Source organism: Diorhabda carinulata, chromosome 1 (genome assembly GCF_026250575.1).
Source record: "Diorhabda carinulata isolate Delta chromosome 1, icDioCari1.1, whole genome shotgun sequence".
Taxonomy (NCBI): Eukaryota; Metazoa; Arthropoda; class Insecta; order Coleoptera; family Chrysomelidae; genus Diorhabda; species Diorhabda carinulata.
In genome coordinates, this window is record NC_079460.1 from 27,972,640 (window position 1) to 28,000,127 (window position 27,488).

At 30.2% G+C, this 27,488-nt stretch overlaps 1 protein-coding gene across 1 annotated transcript; it reads left to right on the plus strand.

Annotated features, from left to right (window-relative positions):
• Positions 1 to 1,840: 1,840 nt before the first annotated feature.
• Positions 1,841 to 3,834, plus strand: LOC130895997 (uncharacterized). Its single transcript, XM_057803709.1, has one exon. It carries the CDS (start codon positions 2,256 to 2,258, stop codon positions 2,691 to 2,693), a length of 438 nt encoding a protein of 145 aa, XP_057659692.1. The 5' UTR covers positions 1,841 to 2,255; the 3' UTR covers positions 2,694 to 3,834.
• The last annotated feature ends 23,654 nt before the right edge of the window (positions 3,835 to 27,488 follow it).

Below are 27,488 nucleotides of genomic sequence, written 5' to 3' on the forward strand. Positions count from 1 at the left end.
CTATAAAGACAGTGCCTATTTGATAATCACTAAAAATTATAGTGAGAGGAATCTTATTTGTTTAAGAAAATATTTTAACTGAAAAACCGCTTTTAAAAAACTGCATCCTTCATATAGAATATGTTCAAATATATTTGAGCTTGAAAGTTATTTAAAATATATAGGTATATTTCTCTGCAAATATTATAGCAAATCAGCCAAGACTTTGGGGCTCGTACTAATTAAATATATGTTTTAATAAGCCTCATCATTCTGAGTACTAATCTTTCAGTCTAATGAATTTATTTTCACCTATAAATTTCATTCATGAAGTATGTTTAATGAACTAAGTATATTGAAATATTTATGTCCAGGCAACACTGCACAAATACAATTTGGCCTCCAGATATAAAACATTTTATAAACCTAATATAGGGAATATGTTCGGTAGCGGGTTCTATATATCGAGTTTTCAACTCAAGTACGGTCATTAAAAATCTAAATTATTTAATGGAAAAATTATCCACCATATCTCACTCATATATTTATTATATTCTGCAACATCAAATGCAGGTGTAATGCGCTGGTTGCCTATCTTAAGATAACCAATTAATGAACATCCAAACAATTTCATGTATTAATGAGTACCTATGAAGCGTCTATTTTAATTATATAATTCTGTTAAAAATTTATAATTATGCTTTCCGTAAAATAATATGTAAATAAAATAATTACATCTTTATCCACCAAAACAATGATAGGTATGATGTATAGGTCAGCATACACCATGCTGCATGGCATACAGAAAACAAGTATATTTAGAAAAGATAATAAACAATGCACTATCCATTTTTAGATTATTAATTCTTTTATCAATAGTGTCTATATTAATACTGAAATGGAACACCATTTGCAATAAACAAGTGTAGTAAAATGAAACAGTCAGGAACGTATTGAGCAAAAGGGAAATTCTGTTTTTCACATCTAATGATTTTATTGTTGTAACTAATATTTCAGAAGTTATGGGAGTTAAGAAATACTTGATATTACAGTAAAGGTAATGCAGAGGAAAATAAAAATATACCCATTGAGAAGCAACTAACTAGGAGTACCTAATATATATTAATATATAAGGAAAAGTTTCGCACATTGAGGTAATATTATTGACGCCACGTCGTATTCTAATGTTTAAGTTTGCTTCACATTTTCAGTTCAGTCTTCATAATTTTAGTAGTATTTCTTTACGTTATGGTAAATTGGCGTTTTCTTAACAAACTTAATTACTGATGGGCATAGTCTGCTGATTCATTGTACTTTAAGTACCTATTGTTTACATATAAAATAAGGATAAATTGAATAAATGATCGAAGAAAAATTGATGAATATGAAAAAGCAGCCAAAAAGGAATTATTCCAATTTAAAAAAGTTCCAGATAACTCGAGTGGAGAAAAATTACAGAACTTTGAGTAAAATAGAAAATTGATTTACTATTTCATTTCTCTGTACGTTTTAAAAATTGTTTCGGACAGTTTTTATGTTGTATTATAAATATATAATATTAGATATATTCGATATTTTGATGTTTATACAAATTCTAATTTATATGCAATTGTTATCGCAATAGTTCTCTAAACTATTTAAAACGAGCATATCATAAATGAAATAATGATTTTGTTGTTTTATATGATATTTATGTAGGAAATCATTTTCATTCTAGATAAAATATATGTAGTCCAGCCCTGAATGAATCGATATCCCCGTTCCGCTCTCTGTGCTCCGATCAACGAGTCAACAAAATGTAAATAAACAGTTCTCCTTCCCTTTTTCTGACGTCATGTGGTATCAACATCAACAAGCGTAGCCTTGATTTAACTGTTTTAACGACTGGGAATGGTTTGTTTACATAATTTTTGGTCAAGTTCTAACTCCGAAAATTGACTTTATTTTGTCACTAGTAAAATGCATAGTGTATAAAAAAGATTTGTGCGGACGTTATCAATCAAAAATTGCTTTTTTCGCATATATTCGTCAGCTTTTACATAGAACTACTTTTTGTTGGCGTATGTTTTTATGAAAGCACCCAAACAAGCAGTAATTGATGAGGTTGATATACTGTTTCATCGGCCCACGTTTGCGTTACGTATTTTTTATTATTTGTTCGAGACGAAAACAGTGTAGTGGACTCAGTCACATTGTTGATTATTGAGCTGCTTTTTGAAATAGTGTTTACAAAGCGATAAAAGTGTATAATTGGTACAAATAACGAAGTTACAAAAATGCCGTCAGCCGAAATGTGTAACATGACGTCTAATGCAAGTTCCAAATTCAGTATTTCTTCGAAGGAGATAGAAGGTTTAGTTTTAGAAATAAAAGAAAATCTTAGATTATCAGCAGCATCTGCTACAATACAATATAAAGCTATCCCTCGTAGTCGTAGTATTTCCAAAAGATCATCAAGAGCCTCTCCATATAGTAGACCTCCAAAATGCTGTGATAAACGATGTTGTGATACAAACTGTGTTGGTAAACATAAAACTCAAGAAGTTGGGAGTGAGGATCCGTATGAACTTTTACAAAAATTTCTTAGAGACGGGAGTTTAGTTAGTGAGGCTGTGAAAAGAATACAATTAGGACTTACCACTAAACAGTTTTATTATGATTCTGATGACGAGTGCAGAACACCAGTTTTCCGATTTATACATCAGGATAATTAGGACATCAAGTAAATATATTAAATTTAATAATTTAGGAAAAATAAATACGTAATACATTGCATCAGCAAACGAAATGAAATTTTCTAATCTTAATTTGGACCTGTTTGTTTATATTGTATACCTACTATTTTATTAAATATTCGGAACAAGAGGTACTATACCCGTAGTATAAACTAGTATCTGCATTTATAAGTGAAAGATTTTGAAAATTATTTCAAAACTACGTTGATTTGAATGTTACTAATATGCCTTATTACATATTTATAGATATATTTCATTTTGTCTAAATTTTAGATTATTTCTCTTATATTTTCACTTACAATTTTATCAAATACAAAAAAATAAATTTTGTATTTTGATGACTCATATTAGGATCTATCATTTTATACCAGTATTGTTTGATAAATGTCAGATTAAAATAAAGATTATTAGTTAGGTATTGGTGAATGACAGAGAATGCTACAAAGTAATAATAATAGAGAGAGTAACATGTGACTCATTTCTCAATTGAATAGGTTTAACACATAACATATTTTTTTTAATGCCATCAATTCAAAGGAACTATAAAATATTTTCAAATTAATAACATTAGATACCAGGTCACAGACATTTATAGGTCATATAATCTCATTATATTATATTTCAGTTGTTTACCTACCTAAGGCAAGGTCAAATTGTAATAGCTAAATCCGTTCTTCACATGGATGCTGGTTTCATTTATTAGAGAAAATGAATATACCAAGACTATGTCTATGCTTATAGTTTCAATGAGGCCAACTAGAATATGCCTTAATCTTCCATCAAATATTTTCTTGAATATATACATATTTCTAAACCAATGAGGTTATACTAGTAACACATACATGATATTTTATAAAAATAAATTTTTGAATCAACAATATACTGTTCTTGAATACCATAAAAGTACATCCAAAGAACTTCTCAGATGATTGTTATATAAACTGATGAAAGTTAACAGAATTATTATTTTGTAAAATTATTTCAATGTCATAACAAGAAGATAGAATTTAAAAACTATTTGTGGTAGTGATATTTTCAAAAATGATAATACATATATGAATCCATGTAAAGCAAAAATGAAGAAGTTTATGCATTTCGCCTAGAACGTTTGATTATCACACAATTCCATATTCTGAAGCAAATAATTTTAGCATATTTTAGAATTTTGTCAACAGATCAAATTTTTAAAACAGGATACAATTTGGTCCATCAGTGCTCTGACATGTGAATTTGAAGATATAGTGATGACATGTATATTTGAAGATATTGTGATAAGATTATCATATTTGTGAGGATCGATGTTTCTATGATATGGTGTCTTTCACAAACAGGAAGAGAATTAACACTAAAGAAATATAGGTTTTGATTCTGAACTGTTATTTATATTTTTAATATTAAATAAATTTATATGTTAGGATTTAACTCAATAGTAATATTCCATCTCTCCAAACTACTATTTTAGTACTCTTACTATTAAATTGGTTTCAAATACTTTAACCAAATTGCTTGATACTTTTATACCTTTTGCTTGATTTAACATATTTTCATCATTGTAGTTTTATTTCTATAGTTTCTTGATAATACACCTTAAGAGGAAACTTTTGGGAAAATTCGATAACTCTTATATATTTTTATATTTAACACTAATTCACTATTTTATTGAAAATTGCAAAATCATTATTGAGAAGATATAAATTATCTAAGTAATTGTCATTTGCAATTACTTAATTTTGATTGAAATGTTGAGAAATTTGTATTTCTCTGCAATTCATTTTAATCTACATTTGTTTCGGAAGCCAACTTTCATATTATAGGGAAGTCATATTACAACATTGCAAAAATAGAAATGAAAAAAGTGGAACATACATTGTTTGTTAATTGTCATTGTCTTATATGACATGAAAATTATAATTATAATTGTTACAGTAAAATCAATAATTTCTAATTAATGCAGTTTTATTTTGCAAATTTTGATATTTGAGAAATTTACTGTACAATTTCTTAATCAGTGGATCATTTTTTCTACTCTATTTAATATTCTTTTTGGGACAGGCAATTAAGATACTTTTATATTGTAATCAAATTTTAATTTTTATCTAACTAACAATGTGAGAAAGTTAAGAACTAGATTAATCATATATATATATATATATATATATATATATATATATATATATATATATATATATATATATATATATATATTGATTCCAAGGCTTCAATCTCCCTACTCGTAGGAATTTCACTAAGGAAATATAAAAGATCAAGAACACCATGGACACTAACACTATCACTGTTGGTCCTGACCTAACTAAATTGGTAGGAGGGGTAATAAATGTGTGGAGTTCGGCGACGTTTTTCTATTTGTATAGTTTCTCGAATTATTCTGGATTTGAAGGAGTGAATGGGGCGATAGTTTTGGTTCTATTGAAATCGATTGTGCCTGTATTGACACGATGTTGGGCAAGGGTAGAGGAAACTCTAATATATTAATCTAATATTCTAAAATCGGTTATTTATTTAAAAAAAAACATTGAATTCATAGATTTCAAAAATCAATATTCAAATTAACGCTTCATCAAGTGTTAACATGTAACACATACGCATATGAGATACAATTTTCTCAATAAGAAATTATATAAAATGGTATGAATAGCATCTCTGATTATTCTGGGTGTTCCATATTTTCTTTGATCTCTAATATTGCAGTAACAATAATAATACTAAATTTATGTACTGCCTCACTGCAACTGAGGAAAGTGCTTTGGTTTCCTGCGACCCATGCACAGTACTTATGGGTAAAACTACAATTAAACACCTAAATTCTGTTGAAAGGATTAATAGTGTTTGTTTTATTAATTTTTTAAAATAACTTCTGTTGTAATTTTGTTTCTGAGATCGTTTATTTCTTCCAGTTTTATTAATTTTTTTCTTGGACGTATACCTTCAGGCGAAATGCGATTTTGAAATATCTTGTAATATATCTTTACTTATTGCAATTTCTTATGACTTGGCTTTCGTCATGTCCTCCGTGTTTGTATTAATATTCAACAATTTTCTTATACTCCTAACAGCGACCTATCTGACAATTAACTAAATTGTTTGAAAATAATGCTTGATTGTAGTCTGTTTTTTCTTATTTAAAAACTTTTCACATGTGTACAGGGATTATAATACAAATTATTAAATACGCCACAATATTATGTATAACTTATTAATTTAAATTTCAGTATGGTTGTTAGATTTATGCATAACCTGATATAGGTTACAACTAGATTTAGAAATTAATAAATGCATTAATAAAAAATAAAATAAAAAGGAAAATTGAAGGATTATCAGAATTAAGTTATTGGTTTATCTTATGTTTATAATTTTCTTTAAATTGATGTTCTTTCAAAAGAGACCTAAAATCAAGATAAATCATCATGAAAAATTTATGTTTAAATTATATCCAATAAAAATACATAGAACATGAAAGAGTGAATTATGTTGAGCATAATATATTGGTTGTGTAAATATTTTACACTGCATGAAAATTTTGATAAGCATCCATATTATTAATGTAACTTTGTGGGTAAATATTTGAAGTAATATATCAAGAGAAGCAATTAACAAGTATACCTTTAACAGAGAAAGTACAAATTAGATAAAGACAATCACAAGATTATTTCAAATATTTCAAAAAAACATATCAAGGTCAACAAATAAAGTGTTTATGCAATTTTTTTTCCAAATATTTTCATTATCATTCAAGTAACTAACAAATTTAGAGCATTATTCATTCACCAGTTCAACCTATAAGTAGTATATCACAAAAGTGATATATACAAAAATTTCTTTTCTATATTACCTCTTTCGTTAAGTTCGTTCCATTAGAAAATTCACAAATGGTGGGAAATGATCACTATTACCTGGGTCTTCAAATACTTTCCAATTGCATTTTTTTGTAATATGATTAGATACAATGGTTAAGTCTAGTGCCGATGGTTTGCGATTGTGCTTGTACGTGTGTACTTGCTATCATTTAGTACCATTAAATTTTCGCGTTCTAGTAGTTCTTTAATTATTTTGCCATTAGCATCATTACCATTGCATCCCCACATGCTGTCATGAGCATTAAAATCTCCCATGATTATGTGCTGATTTGTTGTATTAGATATAATTTCATTACATTCTTCCAAGTTTAATTTTTGTCCTGCTGGATTGTATAAGTTAGTTATATTATTTTTTAATGATGGTACCGTAATTCTTATTACCTGTAGAGTTTTAGAAATATTGCTTTTTGATGATATGATATGATGGTCTATACCGTTTTTAATAAGGGTGCAAATTCCCCCATATCCGTCGGTTCTGTCTTGTCTGTATATGCTATACTTTTTGATGTTAAAGTGATAGTTGTCGTTCGTCCATGTTTCGTTCAATAAAATGACATGTGGTTTTAGTTCATATATTAAAAATTTTAATTGATCATAATTTGCTTTGATGCTTCTAATATTCCACTGTACTATTTTAAAGTTTTGATTTCCGCCTTGATCTCGATTTTGATCATCTCCTTCATTAGTTTTTGTGCTTCCGTGGTGATTCATTGTTGAAGATACTGTTTTCTGGTTTGTTCAGTAGCCTTGCCATAAATTGGAGCGTATATTCCCTATCATATTTATTAAGTTTGTTAGCCGTATTCATAATTTCATGTAACTTATCTGGGTTTTCACTTAATGTTTTAGTATCTGCTTCATCTTCACTATCTACCATCGAGGGTGGTATGTAGTGTGTTGATGCTGGGGACTGGTTGTACGTTGATGTTGATGCTGGGGATTGTTGTTGGTTAGTCTCTTTCTGATGATATGTTATTTGTCCATTGTGAGTTATCAAGGCCCCTTGATGAGCTTCCTTATCATAGCCTGGTGAAGTTGGTTTCCTTTTTTTGGCTTTTACTATTTGTGTGAAAGTGTTTCTTTTAGGAGTGTTTTGATTGTTATATGGGCGTTTCTATGTAAACTGGGCAACTCGTTCTAAGGAAACTGTCTGGGCAACTTTTTTGCTCATAATATAATAAATTTTATTTAAGGAACAAGTATCCGTCTATTTATTAATATAGGGCAGATGAACCACAAATATTTCCATGATTTCAGAAATTATTAAACATTTTCTGAAACATGTATACAGGAGACTGTTGTCAAAGCCAGGGTTCTGTGAACTTAAATAAAAAAATCGAATTAAATGTTTTTTTATTATTATTAACTGTGGAGCTTAAGAATTGAGTAACTGAATAATAGAAAAAATAAAGAATCAACTATCTTTATGTAATATTGTACTATAATCTTGTTATTCACTTATTATTAATTGAAATTACATATATTGAAAGGATGTTCAGTACTTTGAAACTTACAATACTGAATCGGTCTCGAAAAATAAATAGTTGTTTCTAAAATATAGCATAAATACTCGTAGTTAAAATAAATAGTATTTGAAGTCTTATTTTTTCTTGAAAACACATACATGAATCAAACTTGTAAAACATTCTATTGCTTCCTAAAACTATATTGGGATTAGACAGCTTCTGTACCACTTGATCCATTGTGATGTCTACCACATCATCATTATCGTATCTAAATAATTTGCCTTTATTATCACACAGCTTTAAGAATGTAATCCGGATTTCGCCATATTCTTCATCAATCTTGTCAATTATGCTCGCATATCTATATTCCATATTTGTTTTGCCAAGCAATTTTACAACAATGTAATCTCCAGTTTTGAATGCTTTTACATCTTCTACATTAAGTTTTGGCTCACCTTCATAAATTATTTTTCCGATATTAAAGTGCATACAACAGTCATTGTCGCAAAAACAACTTAAATTTTCCATCACCATCACTAAATTTGATTTTATTCCTTTTGGATTAAATAATTTTCCAGTGACTTGATGGACTTGATGGAGAGTGCCAACAAAATTTGTCATTCTGGTTACTTCTCGATCGATTTTAGCTCATTTCTTTGATCGCTTCATCTGGTATAATACTCAAACTAATTGCAGGACATCTCTTTTCAATAGCTTCTGCAAATTTTTCCAGATTTTCGCCTCCAGTAGCGACCAGGGTATCTGTAGTCCTCTTGCAGGTAGCTCCAACGCCGTCTGGAGCGCTTTTACCATGGCCACTTTCAGTATAGTTCCAAATAAAATTTTGCACATGTGGAAATCTTTTTGGTATTTTCGTCGCCATAATGTAAAACATGCTTTTATTTCTGTATTGGGTAACTGGTCCATCACTCAAAAAATGCATGTGTTTAATTTGAAGTGGCGAAGCATTAAAAATTGGATTAAAATGAGTCCAAATGACTGCTGGAGAATGAGAAACATTCGTAGAAATTGTGCAGTAAGATTTTGTTGTGTCTTTCAAATATACTACAACCGTGTGCAGGCTTATTTGTGTGCGTGAACCTCCATAATGAAACGCTTGAATTTCTTGAGAATATTTAGTTGAATAATTTTCAGAAAAGTCTATGTGAAAAAGAACATCTTCTTCTGTCAGTGTACTTTTAAATTTCTTAATTGCACTGAACTGATGTACAATATTTCTTTCGTAATGAAAAAATGTCTCTAGCTCTTCTTGCAATTCTATAATGAGGTCACGCGGTTTCACATCAAAGGATTTCTTAATGTATTTGGTTACTCGTCGAGTTTTTTTGGATTTTGAGTGTATGAAATCAACTTTTTCAGATATCCATTTCTTACAACTGATATGTCTTATATTATCAAATTCTTTATAAGAAGGAATCTTATTAACACACTTTTGATTGACAGTCTCTAGACAAACATTTCTCATTATAGCGGTCACAACACAGCTCCTGAAGCAATCTCTGATAGCTATTCTAATTTAAAATTTTTGCATTGAATAAAGCAGATACTTTTATATCTATATTTGCGTGAGTCACGTTTATCAACTTTGGGCATGACAATCCAAAACGGTCGCAGTCTGCAAAAAGTTGGGCAACTTAGCGTGAAATTTCTCTTCTCTTCTTTGAATTTTTCGTACAACCCTAGTAATGAGTCAAGCATGTATCGCTTTTGTTTTCGTTCTGATTTTCTCGTTATAAAGTCTTTCTTTCCCGCTCCTAGGCTACTATTGGAATCATCTTCATAGAAATTAACAACTGCTCTTACACATGCATCTGAAATTTTGCTTCTCATGTCCAATCGATGACCCGTTTTTGCTTTTTTTATTCTTTTGTAGCTTATTACACCGGTGTTGTTCATTCGCCATAACTTATATTTATCAACTATCTTTCCAGTAACCATTTTTGTTAAAAGTCTTTTTTCTTTTACGGTTTATATCTAAAAAAATTTTCTTGCATTTGTTGTTTTAGTACCTCACCGAAAAGTGCTTTTTTGACTAGATCTTCCCTTGATTCTGGAGTATCTGCCAAACGGCTAATGGCAATACTTATTTCTTTACAGATCGTGAGACTTCGCCGTTTAGATATAGAGCATATTTGGTACAATAGTACATAAAATACGTACACTACACATTATAACTTAATTGTAGTTTCTATTTGTTTAACATGAATTTATATTGTAATCGAAAATCCAACAATTTACTTTGTATTTATTGCATTACATCATTTTATATGCAACAAAATAATACATCATAAAAATTTTTGATAAAACGAATATACTTAAGGAAACACTTTTCAGTCACGCTCCGAACATACCGGTAAAGGTAAACAAACTCGGTACAGGTGGTGAGTATAAGCTACAACACTTTGTAACCCTTCTGACGAAAATCTGAACAACGTTTATATTGAAAAGACGCGCTATGACGTGTTAAAGCGTGTTGTCGGCTCTGACGACACATCACAATAATATAATGCGTGATAATACGTGTTAAAACGACACATGTTAAAAATGTGTCCGTAGCTTAATACAATTTACCAAATATGTTGTTCAGGTATTGAAACAATTGAATGCTGTAGGTTTCTTTTGGTAATTGTATTAATCTGTGGATTCATTTCTATAACATCTGAATCTTCTGGGCAGCATTTTAATTCATGCTAAATGTTTGCAGTTTGGTTGTAGGAAGGTGGTTTCGTTTTTCTTGATGATATCATTGTGTCTCGTTTGGGCTGCATTTTCAGTAACCATATATTCTTTTCATGGGCTGGTAAATTGCTGAACAATTATAACCACAAAATAAATACAAAACTATAAATTCTTGTCGTTGTAACATAAAAAAATAACTAGAACCAACTTTCACTTTTCAACAATAATGAGGTAAAAGTTAAATAGTTCAAAATGTATTGAACAGGCATTGGAAGTTTTGTGAAATAAACAAATATAAAAATTATTTTTTTATTTAGTGAGACATAGTGTTTCGTGTTACTTTATCCTCTGATGTTATTAAATTATTTTGTACAATAAGTATATTCTGCAAAAGTTTATTACAATATTAAATAAATTGTTCATATTGGTCAATACATTGTTTTGATTACTAAATGTTATTACTTGACAGTACAAAATGTAGTGTGACTAATGAAAAATATTTGCACTTTGGCACTAAACTCGATGATTTTGCAATTTTTTATATAAAGTCCTTGACTTTGCATTAAAACTTTGAAGGGTCGAACATTAATCATTAATTAATATTTTGAAAATATTGGGCGTAAATCAAAATACTAAAAATTTTCTCATATTGATATAAATATTTTTATTTCATTTTATTTTCATTCCGTACTCATTCAAATTTCAAACTTATGGTAGACTAATAACATTTGTTGCATTATATAACTAGTTTCTTATATTAAAAATGGTAGTTTGTTCGAAATGCACGATAGCACAGTTTTTAAGGCAAAGTCTTATATACAGTATTCTAAAGCAGAAAAAAAGTGAATATTGATACCTTATATAAATATTCACTTGATTTTAGTATGGCCAGCCCAAAAAAAACTTTGACTACAAAACAACATAAAATGTAAATGTGATAAACCAATATTTCTATACTTCATTGACAGGAAGAAACAATACAAATGACTTTTTATAAAAAATAGTAAATTGTCAATATTGAGCGGGCACATACATTTATTTCCATAAAAATATATAGATATTAGGTTATCTTTGTTTTTGGGATACTAGCATCATATATAGCTTTTATAATTAATATGACTATAGAGTTACATACCTAAATTAATAAATCATTTTCCTCCGATAAGAAGTCATCATTATTAGTTTCCTTATTTTCCAAAAAAATAATAATTGGTTCTACTATTCATTCACATAATAGTTGAAGAACATATTGAAGTTTGAATGTTGTATTGTTTCTCGCGACGTATTTCTTCATTTGAGCCTAGTGGTCCGGTTACAACCTATACTTTTTACTAAATTGCTTTTGTTTTTCCTGTTAGAAATAATTTCCCACATTTAACGTATTCCTTCAAAGTTGAATGACTTTTCATCATGAGATTATACTTCATCATATATTCCTTTCTATAATAGTTACTACTTAACTAATTACAGTGATGGGTAAATTTCCAGGGAAATTCACGATAAATTTTTGTAAATTTTAGCTCATTATTTATTCCATTTATTCACTGGCAAGACGCAATGAAGACAAAAATTAATTTAAAATAACCGTTACTACCCAACGGGTAGTAACTGGTAAACCCAATTCTTGGTGCAGTTTTTTGCTTTTCTAATTCCATCAAAAATAGCATTTAACAATTGGGATTGTTTAATACACTTATTAGGGTTGTACTGATTTATTATGTTCCCAATTTCTATAGTAATATGTTTGGAAGTATGGCGATTTTCTTCTGTTTCTAAACTTTACATTTGCATTTGCTCTGCTGTTGCAATAAAATTAATAATGCCTTCTGATCTTATATTTGACCATCCATCTAATTGCAAAACTAAATGGCCAGACTCAGCGATAGCCATTTCCACATCTCGACTCGATAATGAGAATCCAATAAAGTAGTTGACAATGTTTTCCTTGTTGGAAGAGCGAGTGCGTGAGAGGGCCGTAAAAAATTGAAAAAACCTTTCCAAAATTGATGTTCTACCATAGAAAAGGGGCTTCCTGATGCTGATTACTTTTGTTAGTAGATTGTGAGGTCTGGCCTACAGAGAAAAATATTTAATGACTTAGTTGAAAATATTTTTCTCGGGTAGGTATAGACGTATATTTTAGCTTTAGGCCATTCCATACTATGCGTCCAGCTTCAATAAAATAAAATTATAACTTAATTTTCAGTGGCAAAATTAAAACTGCAAAACTGCATAGCCAAAAACGCCGAGAACGGCATATAAATCATACGCTTCGCATTTCATCTACAGAACTAAGACTGTGTGTTACAATGTTTACTAATATAATTTAAAAACATTATTTTCTAAATAATTTCAAATAATTAGTTTTGTTATCCTGTATGTTCAGAAACGTCGCTAATTCCAAATATGTACAATAATATCAAATCGGTATCTCCAGAAAATTAATTTAACTACTAGAACCGATTCTTCGATATTGTTATTTTCACATGTGGAATTTGTTTTTAATGGATTTTTTTTTCCATATAATTTTCTAAAGCAACAAAGTAACATCGAATTTTTCCCAGTATTAGAGATAATTTTCTATGAAAGGGAACATTTTAAATTTTTTGTTGAAGAATTTTGCTGTAATAATTGCCTTCAGAATCTATAGTAATCCGTGAAGCTGAAAAAATTCGATTTTCATATATTCTTTTCAAAAAAGGTTTTTTTGATTCTTTGCTGGTAGTATGTTATTTTAAGTGGACATTTACAATCACTGAAATTAGTGAAATTCGATTCTGATGACTCTGTTAGAACAATGAAAATAATTATTTTACAACAAATTCTTGTGACTTCTTACTGTACCCTTTTTTATGCTAAAAAAATTATATACGCCGATCACGTAGGCTTACATAATCAGTATGGTGTGTGATAAAAGCGCCAACATCAGAACTTTTTATTTACTTCATTGTTTGCATAAAAATAAGTTGAAAATGTATTCGATGTTTATGTTTTACTTCAGACTTATCATTTACTTGAATCTTCTATTCCTTCATATGCCTTCTCAGTAACCTAACAACTGGTTTTATTTTCGATAAAATTACATTCAACCCAATAATCCCTCTCTTTTAATTTTGTTTCTATGGCCTCGCCGTACTCATTCTTGTACCATTTTTTATGAATTATGACAATTTTCCGAAAGTTGAACAGATTATCTTATCGAAGAAATCTCCAGCACTGGTAGCTGCTTCAGTCAGTGCTAAGGAGAAAACTTTTCAATTTCGATATGTTGGTGTATTTCTCATAATGCTAATTATTAATGCTCCGTCACATAAGTCACTCTCCTGATTTTTTCTCTCCAAGGCTTCCACGAGCAAGCATCTATTCACTATGCAAGAATACCTAGATTAGTACGAAGCTAGGCATCCACGTATAAATATAGCCATTCCAAAATTAGGTGGATAAAATTTAAACCAATAATACCTGAAATTGTTAGATTTTGTTCGCATTTAAGACTTGCTATATGCATTATTGCTTATATCAAATCTATATTCAACTGACTTTCTTTGGATTTACTTTTTATGATACAAAAATTGAACTACTAACTATAATAAGAAAACACATTTTTGAAATAAGTAAACACAGAGAGAAAAAAATATATTTGGACCTACCTTAGTTTCATATTACTAGTTGACCTAAATAACGAATTTAGCTTTTCCTGTGATATTTTCATAGAATTATTTTTAGACTTTTACCTAATAATTTATTTCATAGTGAAATTCGTGTCTACATATTTAACTTTTTGTCATAATTTTCTGTATTTATGAAATAAACAATCATATATTTCAAGCCATTCCAATTACTATTTATATTGAAGAAAAAATTCAGGTGTTCTATTGACTTTTCCAATAAATCAGGTTGTTTATTTATATATGAACAGTTATTAATGGGTTTCCACCAAAAATTCCGGCTTGCTTTATGTAATTTTGGGAAGACGAGGGTATAGGTTAGTTGTAGGATATTGGTACCTCAAAAAATAAATATATGCCATCTATGAAGCAGATAGTGGCAAACCAATCGTTAGTTCTGATTTTCTGATGTACTATGCCCATCACCACAAGTGTATATCATCAGGACAAATTTTTTATGTTCAATATTTACCAAGGTACAGTCCTACAAAACTGATAATTTTGGTCTAGTTTCAACCTTGATATCGGAAAATATATACATGTAAAAATAATTGAACGAGGTATTCTAACACCTCCAAAAGTTAAGAAAACGGATATTTCTTGAATATACTATATTAAGTTCCCTAATTGCTAATTTTAGGAGATGTGACCTTGAGTTAGAATGTATATGGTGGACCGATTGTTCACAATAATAACATTTCTGATAAGGAAACAACAAGTATTTATATTTTTCAATATATTCTCCATTAATATTATTGCACTTCACAGTGTCAATTTTCGAAGCATTTTTTCCGCTCCAACTGAGGTAGTTCCGAAACTTGGGTTTTTACGCAAAAACAGCTTCTTAGGATTTTGAAAATGGTTGATCACGCAGTTGTTTTGTAATGTTGTGCGGAACAGAAAGAAGTTATTTTGTGCCAATTGAGCAGAGAGGTCATGATGAAGGACTTCTATGACATTTTACAAGTTTCTGCAATAACTTTTAGTGTATCATGCGGAATTTACTGTTGCCTCATAATCGATAACTTTTGTGTGATTTGTCTCGACTTTAGAGAGAAACACAAGTTGATTGCTGTATTGTTTCGGTTTCATATGTTAATCCATGATTTCTCACCTCTGGAGATATTATGCTTCTTTAGTAAATTCTTCCAACATTTCAATTCACCAGACGATGATCCTTCTTTCAAGCATTAGTCAGGTTATGCAGGATCCAACAAGAGCAACTTTTTAACGTCCTAATGATCATCTAGTAGTTTGTGGATGCTATTCATACTCATACCCCAAGATGCTTCATGGAGTTTATTTACTCGGTTCAAGTAAAGAATTGATGCATTCAGACACAAAGACAGATTTTGGAGCCTTTCGTCCTAGAGTGAAGATCGACTACATTTTAATTCATTTTATCATTTCTACAGTGCTTTGGATGGAGATTCATCGCTATATATTGTAATGAACTTGCAGTTCATTATGCAGTCTTGTCATGATAAAGCCGACAGTTATGAAACATATTTGCACGAAAATGTTCACGGGTCTTTTCTGGGTCTGCAATTTTCAAATAACTGCAAAATGACACTTAAATTACAAAATATAGCAGTTAATAAACTTATAATAAACAAATATGAGAAAAAATTTATCATATTTTTTCTATCTATAAAATTTCACTCATAAATGTTATGTTAGTAAGCGTTAAACCACAGACTCTAATCTAAATTATCGGAATTATATATATATATATATATATATATATATATATATATATATATATATATTATTTTTTATTTATAATATAACAAAATTTGTATATGAATCAGTGTAATGAGTACAAAATTTGTTATTAGTATTTGCCAATTAGAAATCTGCAAATTCCTAAACGACAGTTAATTGTTTTTTTTTTGGAAAGATTATTAAGAACTATAAATTTTCCGTATCCTTGAAACAGGACACTAGCTAGTTTTCATACCATAATTATGAAAATTAAAAACCTATTCTCAAAATAAATGGAACCAGTAATTGGTTGGTTGTAACTTATAATTAGTCCAACGAATTTTACTGCCTTTTGCTTGATAATTTTAAATTAAATTATTCATAGATTATTCTTAGATCCGAATAAATGAGTACTTTACATGGATTAAACTACCAATATATTGACTCCAAGGCCACGACCTTATAACATCAAATTTATATAAGATCGAAAAGTAATATTTTCGGATTGCCATGAAAATAAAGCACAATCTATCTAACAGATAGTTCAAGAAGCATTTTGAACTCCTCAAATGTTTCAATAAGTACTTAAATTAATGTTTTTCTGCCTAGGAAGGAAATTAAACCTACTGAATGATTATCGGAGCGATTAAATGTATTTATCATTAGATATCTTGTATCAAGAATAACTTTCCTCTGCCCACAAAAAAATTTATTATATATTTAATGAATGAGTATGCAATAGATCTCATCTCATTGATAATGACTGGTTCAATTTTTTGATCGAATGATTCCTTTTAGCTAAGGTTATTCATCACCTTCTAAGAAGATAATCTAAATACTGTTATTCCATATCATCAACTGTGAATTTTTTTGTTTCTTTCTTTACTAATTCATGATAACTAATGGCCTGAATAACATTTTACAAAGTTTTTAAAGGCTTATATCTGAAATACAAAACAAAGAGTAAAGAAAATAATTTGGATTGTTTCGATAGTAGATGTACAACTATGACAAGTTATAAAATGGACATTAATTCTAATTTGAAGTAATGTTTTGAATAGCATAATACAAACTGTTTTAGTAAAACTGCTGCGATTTTGGTCACACACATATATGTTAGAACACAACAATGAAAACGAAGCGTTCAATAAACAACTCTATATGTCTTGAAACATCTGAATTTACATAAGCATAGTGTTTGTATAGCTTTTTTAGAAACCAGTTCTTATTTTATTCTTTAAATAATCACTCTTCTTGTATTTTTGAATAGTCAAAACCTTACGAACGGTAGAAAAGGCAATCATTCACTAGAAGCATTACGCAAACATATCAAGAACATATAAGTCTTAGATGAATAAAAATATGTCAGAGCAAACTTTGAATTCTGGAAAATAGTTTATTTGTTCAGCTTTGGAATTTTTTAACTCGTTTAGTAATATATTATCTCCTAAGAAATTCACTTAAATTTTTATTAAGCCGCCTCTAAATTACTGTTACGCTCGGAACAATAATTTCTCAAAACGCTATTAATTGAAACACACTAGAAATAGAAAGCATACCCTCCTAAGATATCTGCCTTGTCTCCAGGTGTGTTGCAAAGTTCAAAGACATTCTGGTCTTTATTACTAGTTATTCCAATGATTAAGTAAGACGAATATGTCGATATTAATTTCATACAGCATTGCTATGAGCTTTACAGTTGATACTTGAAATTAACAAACAATTATTTATAAATATTTTTTCTGATTTCATTCAAAAAGAATATTTTTTGTTGGTTTTTATTGCTTATATATATATATTACGCAGCAGCGTATAAATCCAGCTTCCAAAAACGCGTATGTTTTAATATTTCCATGTCTTCATCAACCGCTTGGGAAAAATTTTAACGAACTTGTCATTCATTAAACTGACTGAAATAACATAAAATAAAATTATAACAAATGTTTTTGTTCAACATCTTCTAATTTTTCAAATGAATGAGAGAAGGACGCTTGGTATGGTTTGAAATATTGATATTTCCTTTTTTTAAGTCGGAAAAAACCCTGATCAACTGAATACTGCTACACTATTTTCGGGAGTCAGTAAAATGGTGCTTTGCTCTCCAAAGGATGTTTAAAACATTTAATCTATTGTCCTGTAACTATTCGCCATAATGATAGCGGACGTATGTCCCGTGCATTTCTTATTAAGATAACGTGCAATTTGCAGGGAACATGATCCAAATGTATTAATACCATTTACTAGATTGTTGCACCACCCCGTAATAAAACTTGGTTTATACTTTCATTTTGAAAGTAAAATTATAAATATTGCATCGCAAAAAGTGCATAAGCTAATTCCATCGTTGTCGGCAAAAATAAAACGTCGAACTTTTAGCAGGTATCCTGGAGAGACTGAGTAATAAGTAATCCGCCTATTTCTTAATTGATATCATGTAAGTGTAAATCCCACAATTCACATATTTTGCAGGTTTCAACTATTCCGCAAATCGTCTTGGACTACACATTCTAGCTAATTACCTTCATGAATGCACTTGAACACATTTTATATATCGACCTTTTTGTTCACTTTCAACATATATTTTAGGAATTTCGATGGCTAGCCCACTTAGTCGACGCTTTTTACTGATCCGACATTTTTTATGTGCGTGATTTAATCTCAAGTTATTCTACTATAAACTACATCCTCCTTGAAAGAAGTGCATTTCTTTGACGCAAGGGCGACCATGGATTTACAGATATTCGCTCTCGTCCATTGTCTGAAAACAATCCATAATGAAGATCGTGTTCCTTCATCTATTATGTCAGGGCTGCTGTTCGAATACTCATGTTAATCTCTGTTGTCATTGCGCAGGTGTCACAAATCCAAAAATTCAATTAAAAAATTCCTAATAAGTGACACCGAAATAAAACTCATTTATTAATCTCTAATTATTTATAAACATTAATAAATAATTTCAATTAGATCGATTTAGTTCCAATCACAGTGCGATTTAGAAATATCCTAATTTTTTGAATAGGTATATATATTAATTATCATTTTTAACAGTTTCCAATGCTATAAAATTGTCATTTTTTCATTATATCGAGTCAAATACAATTTTGATTATTAAATGATCAAACTATTTTCGCATTAAAAGATATTAAAGCGACGGTATAGACGTTTGCAATGCCTACTATTTGATCTATGAAAGAATAAGAGTTAATTGATTCAGTCCCCAATTGTAATGTTCAAGGTTTCAACTGCCATTTGAACTATATTTCTCGGATCCTCAGTTCCGTAAACCGAAATTTTTATGTAAGTTACTTCTAATATTATTCTTATTTGTGAGTTTAGTGCTTTTAAATAGACAAATTATAAATCAATAAAGAAACCGTTCCAACTGAAAACACATGCAGTCATTTTGGTCAGGGAACGAACTGTTTACTGACCGGGTTAATCTTGTATTTGGCTATTCCCGTTTTATAAGTGTCGCGCAGAAATTTTCATAGAAACAAACAACGATATTTAATGAGAGCTTTTCAAAAACTTTTGATTGAAAGTTTGGCAATTGTCATGGTAATGAACCTAAAAATGTCTTTGACGTATTTGAATTTAACTTAAACCTATTCAAACTTTTGGCTAGTTTATTACGTATAGTACTATTTTATTCTGACTATTTAGCCTTATTGTAGGTTAGTATAATGTAGTATTTTTACTTTCCAATAAATAATAAAACTAATAAAAAAATAATTTTTACATGATGGCTGTTTTATAGTAATATTATAATATATAGAGAATTTATCTATCGATTGTTTCCGGTCTTATTGTAGGTATATCCATTTGTTTTTTGTGTCCTTTATGATATTAGAGTAATTGGATAAAAAGGGTTCTATGAAATATAAGCAATTGATATCTCTGCTGCAAATATATACTCCAATATTGAAATTTTCACAAATCAATTTCACCAGTAATAAATGATGAGAATTGAAGGACTGAAATATTTTAACCTTTCTCGGGTCTATAAATTCATTGTTACCATTCTTACCGCCAATAAATATGCTATTATTAGTTTGTTTGCTCAATACATGTTAGTAGAATTAGCAATTGTAGAGCTATATTTTTACACATTCATAAACTGTCAATTGTCATTTTTAGCGTCTTATAAAACGATGTTTTTCATCCTATTACAAATTTTTCAAGTTTTGTTAGAAAAAATATAATTTAATTTCGTTGGTAACAAAAACAATGTTCATTATTCATCTGCAAGGTCTGTACTGAAATAATGCGATGGTTTCAAAATTTATCTGAAGTAGGTAGCACACTGAACAAAATTGTGTTTACCATTGTTTATAGGTATTTTGAATTATCCATATAGAGATATATTTTGCAAGGGAGATACACGTTTTTGTAGTTTGTGAGTAATTTAGTTATTTAAGAAAAATATTTATTTGTTTTCTTTGAGTTTATAATTTTTGTTATTATAGGACAGGTGATACCACCCAACTATAATGTATTTCTTTATTGCGTACTCATGATTGTTGTCCATTTTAGGACAATTTCGTGTGGTATTATTTATGTGTAATAAAGCATTTGTTATAACAGTTTCCGTTTGTTTTATTTTGCAATAACCAAACATCCTTGAGAGAGTTGATTATTTTATCACATAGACGTGATATGAAAGCTGTTTTATCAATTTTTAGTAACAAAATCTACTGAATTATTGTTATACTTACGCTCCATTTGTAGCGTTCCACTGCAGGCCATTGCGACCTAGGGATTGGAACGGAAAGAAAAATGAGTGTACAAGGATATCAGTACTACTCTGTATATTTTCGTCCCTAATGAAAATATGTGAATCCACATCATTTAATGGGAACAGTTTGTAAGTTGGTTTTTAATTAAATTACATCAACCTTCTACAGTGAATCGGACACAACCCCAAACGAATCAAATTTGAAATTAGTTCACAGGTCGTTTAACTACTTTTTCTTCTTATTTTTCTTTTTACCCATGTCCTCCATATTTTCCTGTTCTGTGCTAGTATCAACATTTGATTCATTGTCTTTGCCTTTGTTTTTCTACACCTTCTATTTGTTCGATCTGTTTTTCTGGATGCCCCTTTTCCTTCTTCCTATACTTCTTGCTTTCCGTATTCGTTTTGTTTATCTATCTTGTTCCATCCTTGTTAGATGTCTAAACCAGTTTAAGATTCTCTTATTTATTGTAAGTTGTTACTTATACTTTCATTTTTTATGCTATCCATCCTAGTTTTTCCTTCCATTTTTTGTATTCCATAGTCCATCGTCTTGTTGAAATGGGATATCATTTTCGAGTACCCGAGTAGGAGTACGTATCTCTTTAGAATTTTATAACAAAAAATAATCCATCAATGCGAATTTGCATTATTTTCTGTGAAAACCGCAGTCCTCTATCTAAGCTATCTTCCTCTTATTTCCTGTACCAATATATGTTATCATCATAAAATTTCCGATGTTTCTATTTCCTAGATTGAACGTAGTACTTTTTATACTATGTCTAAGGAAATAAAAGAGTATGTAAAGATCTAATAATAACAGTATTTTTTGTTACATTGACAATTATTAGTACCATATGGCAGTCTGTAATAATATATTGTGTGGAATTACCGCATTATTTACTAATTTTTTTAATTGTTTGTAAATATAAATCATAATTAACAAAAAAGAGCCTTCGAAAAGTATTTTTCCTTAGCACAATATTTAAAAACTATGTAAACAATAAAAATATTTAAAAAATATTAGAAATAAAATTTGTCCAATGAAAAACTTCTCACATTCGACAAAGCTCCTCAAAACAACCTTCATTTGAATTCAAATCAGCTGAGATTCATATTTTTAGAAAATATTTTGTGTTATTTTTAATCACATGGAATTCGTTTGAATTCCACAGATTGCAAATATAACGTATCCATAAGAATATTCTGAATTTCAGAAATTAATCCTTGATACTCTGATTAGATTCGAAATTGTAATTCGTTTTCAAAATTTTGGAAATATTTTGTATTAAAAAGGTCTAATAATTACATACTGTCAAGGAAATCCGTGGAATTGATAATATCAAAATCCCGTTTAAGAGGTTGTCAAAATTTTCAATGAATACAACTGTTCTTTATACTCACGCAGAATTCGACGTTCCATCTCATGTAGTCATTCATTTTTTCAGTGCACCTTTAGTGAAAATAGTCGCCAATTAAAAATAATGGTCTCTACTGCATAGGTATACTCATCCCTCTCTGATGAAATGGCGCGAGATAAAAATAAGTGAAAAGAGGAACAGGGACATATTTTTTTGGGTGGCATTATTTTATTAGAATTACTATTAGGTCTCTCTTAAGTACACTCAAAGAGCACATTCAAAACTTAACTGCCCTTACTAGCCATTAGACAAACCATCATAATTCCCTACGAAAATATTCAATCCCTAAACTAAACATCTATCTCGAAAAATGTAATAATGATAAAACATGTTAACGATATACAGAAAAACCTTCAAAAATGACTTAAATTTGCAAATTCATCTACCCAGAAAAGATGTCAAAAAGGCGAATTATAAAAATAGGAAATTGAAGCTATTGAGGGTGAATGTAAGAAAAAACAACCGAAACTTGACAATGCTTCATATTGATCGCCAGAAATGGCTTCATAATGTTTAAAAGAATAAATAAGGGCAGCTGGTAATCCACAATAATATTTTGGATTATCGGTTGACCAACGAAAACCATTGCTCGAAGTTACGACTTCTGGCATATTAAATTTCGGATTCCATCATTTCCACAACAATAATATTAACATCTTTGGGATGAAAAATTACATCAAGACGTTCCTAGAAAGTTGATTCATGTTGTATAAAAAACCTTCAGAAAGGTACAACTCAGAATCATATTATTTATTGCATACAGGGTGATTGATTAGAGTGATAATTAATTTAAAAATTTGAAAGATTACAGCCATTATTAGTTTTTACATTTTAAAATTATTTACAATACAAATAAATAACGATTAATTGTTAAATAATTACTTATAGGTACATAATAATTTTTTGGACAGAAAAATCAAAATATTTTAAGAACTAATAATTTTAGATATAGGAAATGCTTGATAAAAAAGAAGTTTATTGGTAGAACTTTTCGAGACTCACATAGAATACAGGGTGATTCAAATGAAAAAATAATGTGTTAGTATTTTGATTGACCCTATATTAGATTCAATGAATATTAATGAAATACAGATTTTTCACTACTAGTCGAATACTTAAGCTGCAACAGATCTTCATTCTTGAATTTCTCTCACATTGTATAGGGTATTGAACTTGTCACGATTTTTATTATGGAAAATTGGTTATAATTTTTTAAATATTCCGTAAAACACATCACAACCCTATTATTGTAATGGGGAACTCAAGCTGATTCTAAATATGCAATAAAATATAGGGTTTTTCATTAATAAATGTAACTTTTATAAGGTACAGCATTCTGGAACACCCTGTAAGATTGTGATTAATTTTTTATGTGAAGACTGATGAAGGTTATACTCACTCAAATTTTCAAATTCATATCTCAAAGGACAAAGGAAGCACTGAACCTTAGCACACTAATTAATCACCCTGTATAGTGACTCATTTACAGGACAAAATGGTAACATGAAACTTTGAAACTTCCCGCGTCTTTTCTCTTTAATTCTTTCCCGTAGAGTGGTCAGTAATGTCGAATAGTTATTGTTTTACCCTTATCCAAAAAATCAATCATGATTACTCTATGGCAATCCCAAAAAACTGAAGCAAGAACTTTTCCAGCAGATTTTTGGAGAACCAGAGTGTCGCCATTCCATCGATTGTTGCTTTGTTTCTGGATCGTAGAAATGTGTCCAAGTCTCATCCATAGTAACAATTCGGTTTAAGAAGTCTACATCGTTTTCAAATCGAGCACAGATCGAACTCGATGCTTCTACCCTTTCATGGTTTTTTTGGAATCCATTTTGTAGCAATTTTTCTCATGTCAAAATTGACGTGAACTATATGATGAACGCATTCGTATGAAATATTCAGTGCTTCAGATATTTTCGGGGACTGACACAGAAACTGGCCTTCCCGATCGGTCATCATCTTCAATGGAAAATTTACCTCTTTTGAAGCTTGCAATCCAATTTTTCACGGTCACATACGAAGGACATTGATCACCAAGGGTATTAAGCATATATTCGTAAATCTGCTTACTTCTTAACCCCTTTAAATATCGGTACTTTATGATGGCTCGATACTCCGATTTTTCGCAATATTTTGTTTATGCATGGAACTGTTCTAGGCTAACTAGATGTCAATACATCCTCATATGTCTTATGAAATACAGTTTTAATTAATTAATCTAATAAATTAATCTAGTTTTAATCCACAACAAAGTCATAGTGGATCGAAAATGGTCTGAATTGCTTCGAGAAAAGGATGGTAGAGCCGTGATGTTTTTCTTACTCAGAAATATCGTACGATCAAATACAAGTATATATTCACGAAATTTAGTATCAGTACTTTTAAAAGTAGAAAGACAGAAACCCTTGAATATATCAATTTAAAAACAAAGTGACTTTTGTTATTTTCCAAATATAAGGGGTCATATATAGTAACCTACTTTCAAAGGCGAAAGATACGAAGAAAGATATGTCTGCTATTAACGTCTACAAGTTACCACTGCTAAAGTAATCTTTCAGCTTTTAATCTTAGTACTATAATAAAAAACGATTTTATACAGTTTTCTTTCCATGGTCTCCCTAAAATTAAAATTACTACTTCGAAGCCCCCGTTTTCATCATTAGAAGAGAATCTGCGTTGTTATTTGGGATTTACTTGTGGCAAGGAAGGTTAATACAATATAATAAAATAAATAATTAGTTTTCCCAAGAAATTGTAACGCTGTATGGTCATTTTGAGCAGTACCTAAAAGTCATCCTTAGATAACTTTATTGCATACTGGATGTGATGCCCTTGGATTTTCTCCACATTTTCATCTCAACTCATGCTAGTTATGGGCCCGATACGTTAAAATCTTCGACCCGATATATTATTACTAGTTTACTATTTTTGACTGTATACATATACAGTCATTTCCCGAATCTTCACACTGAAATATATTGGTCTTCAACAAAGCCTAAAACTCCGACCATTTTTGCAGTACTTAACATTTCTAAGAATAATACTATCACTACATACTAGTAATGTATGCCATTATAGTACAGTCAAATTCTGCAGAGTTTTATCTACAAGGTAAGAAGTTTAGTTAGATATTTACACTTGTTTATACATTTTAATTCCTAATACTCGGAGTGACGGTTTTTAAGCGATTAATACAGACATCTTTGTCTACCTTTTTTACATCATCAAGCGCTTTTTTCTTGATTAAAAATAAAGTAAATATCTAATTCCTTGTCCTTAAAAACTCCAAATGATTCCCGTGCTCTTTGTGAAACATGGCTTTCACGGTCTAACGAGAAACGAACATTCCTTTCTTCTTCATGTTTACCATCATTCGCATAGCTTCGTCTTAAATGAACTTTTTTTGCGGATCTAGCTTTTATTTTATATTAATCGGGTTAAAAACGTTCTTCGCCGTCTTCCGATTCCCAGTTTCCATTTTTCTCGATCTTCCCAAAGATCTTCTTCCAATCCTCTCTCTCGAATATCCTTTTCGATACCTTCTCTCCAGCTTAATCTTGGTCTTCCTCTCTTTCTTCTTCCTTGTGGTGCCCAATTTAAAATTTGTTTGGGTATGCGGTCTTCAGGCATTCTTTGGACATGTCCGTACCATCTTAACTGATTCACCCTAATGTCTTCCGTAATCGTATGTTGCACTTTCATGATCTCCCTGATTCTGTCGTTTCTTATTTTTTCCAGTCTTGATATTCCTGCCGCGCGTCTCCAATAACCCATTTCTGTGGCTTCAAGCATTTTGACTGTTTTTTCTTTTAGAGGCCAGACTTCGCTACTATATGTTGTTATACTTTTTATTATGCTATTGTATATTCGATGTTTGTTTTCCTTGGATATTTGTTTGTCCCACAATACACTATTTAGTTGTCTTATTGCTTGTCTTCCTTGGTTATTTCTTTGTGTTATTGCTTCATCTAATCTTCCATCATTAGTGATGATCATGCCTAGGTATTTGTATTTTGTACAATGACTTATTTTTTGTTGTGTTTCTTCAAGTATTAAATTTTGTTGTTCTCCTCCAATACACATATATTCCGTTTTACTAAAATTTACTTCTAGACCCCATTTCCTGTATTCCTCTACTAGCTTTCTTGTCATATATTCTAAGTCTTCGTAGTCCTGTGCCAAGATTATTTGGTCATCTGCAAAACACAGGGTATATAGTGTGGAATCGAATAGTGGAATACCCATGTTCTTACATTTCCTTTTCCAGTGTGCTAGTGCGTGCTCCAAGTATATCTTGAAGAGTGTGGGCGACAGACAGCATCCTTGTTTTAACCCCTTATTGATGGATCTAGCTTGACGGTCTTATTCAGTACCAATTTTGCCGCCAGTTTCGGTTGATCATTTCAAAACGTTACGAAATGGTCTATGGTATATTTATCGGGGAATTTTGAACAAATTGACTAAAAGCAATGCACTTGATTTACTTTTCCGAGTGACTGAACAGAGATAACATTAATGGAGCTACAAATCACATCACATTCTCATCCAATCTTAAATAATTGTGCCACAATGACCTTAACGCACCTGAACAATATCTAGTTATGAAGATTGTATCTGTTTTATTAGTTAAAACTGATAATATCAGACTGGTTACAAAACTGCTAGTAAATGGGAGCCTTCAGACCTTCATCATATACTGTATGAAAGGTTGCCAACATCAACCTAAAATTATACTTAACAATAGTTGCGCATGCGTTGAGAGGTTCTCACTAAACTTTCAGCAATTTTGAAACCTTGTTTTTTGACAATCGCGGAAGTGAGTCGGTCCTAAGATTTTTCTAAAAATGAAAAACATTGAGTGTCGAGTTGTCATGAAATTTTTGTTTTTCAAAGGTCAACGCAAATGTGTAGGAATATTTTGCATCATCATTTACGACCGTCAAATTTAGGGCAGCTGAATTCATACGTGTATGTATCAACTTGATTTACATCGGCTACAAAATGCGATAACCAGGTATATCATCGAAAAAACTCTCCAAATGGAACAGTGCGATTATCAGATTAATGTTGAAAATATATAACAGGTCATCGGCATATCAAAAGAACGCATGAGCCATATATTGACTGAAGATCAGTGGGTTGGGTAACCCGTTTGCTCACTTTGCACCAAGAACGCATTCGAATGAACATTTGAACAAA

Coding starts and splice junctions, on each gene's coding strand:
- LOC130895997 (XM_057803709.1), top strand. CDS start 2,256: ATGCCGTCAGCCGAAATGTGTAACATGACGTCTAATGCAAGTTCCAAA.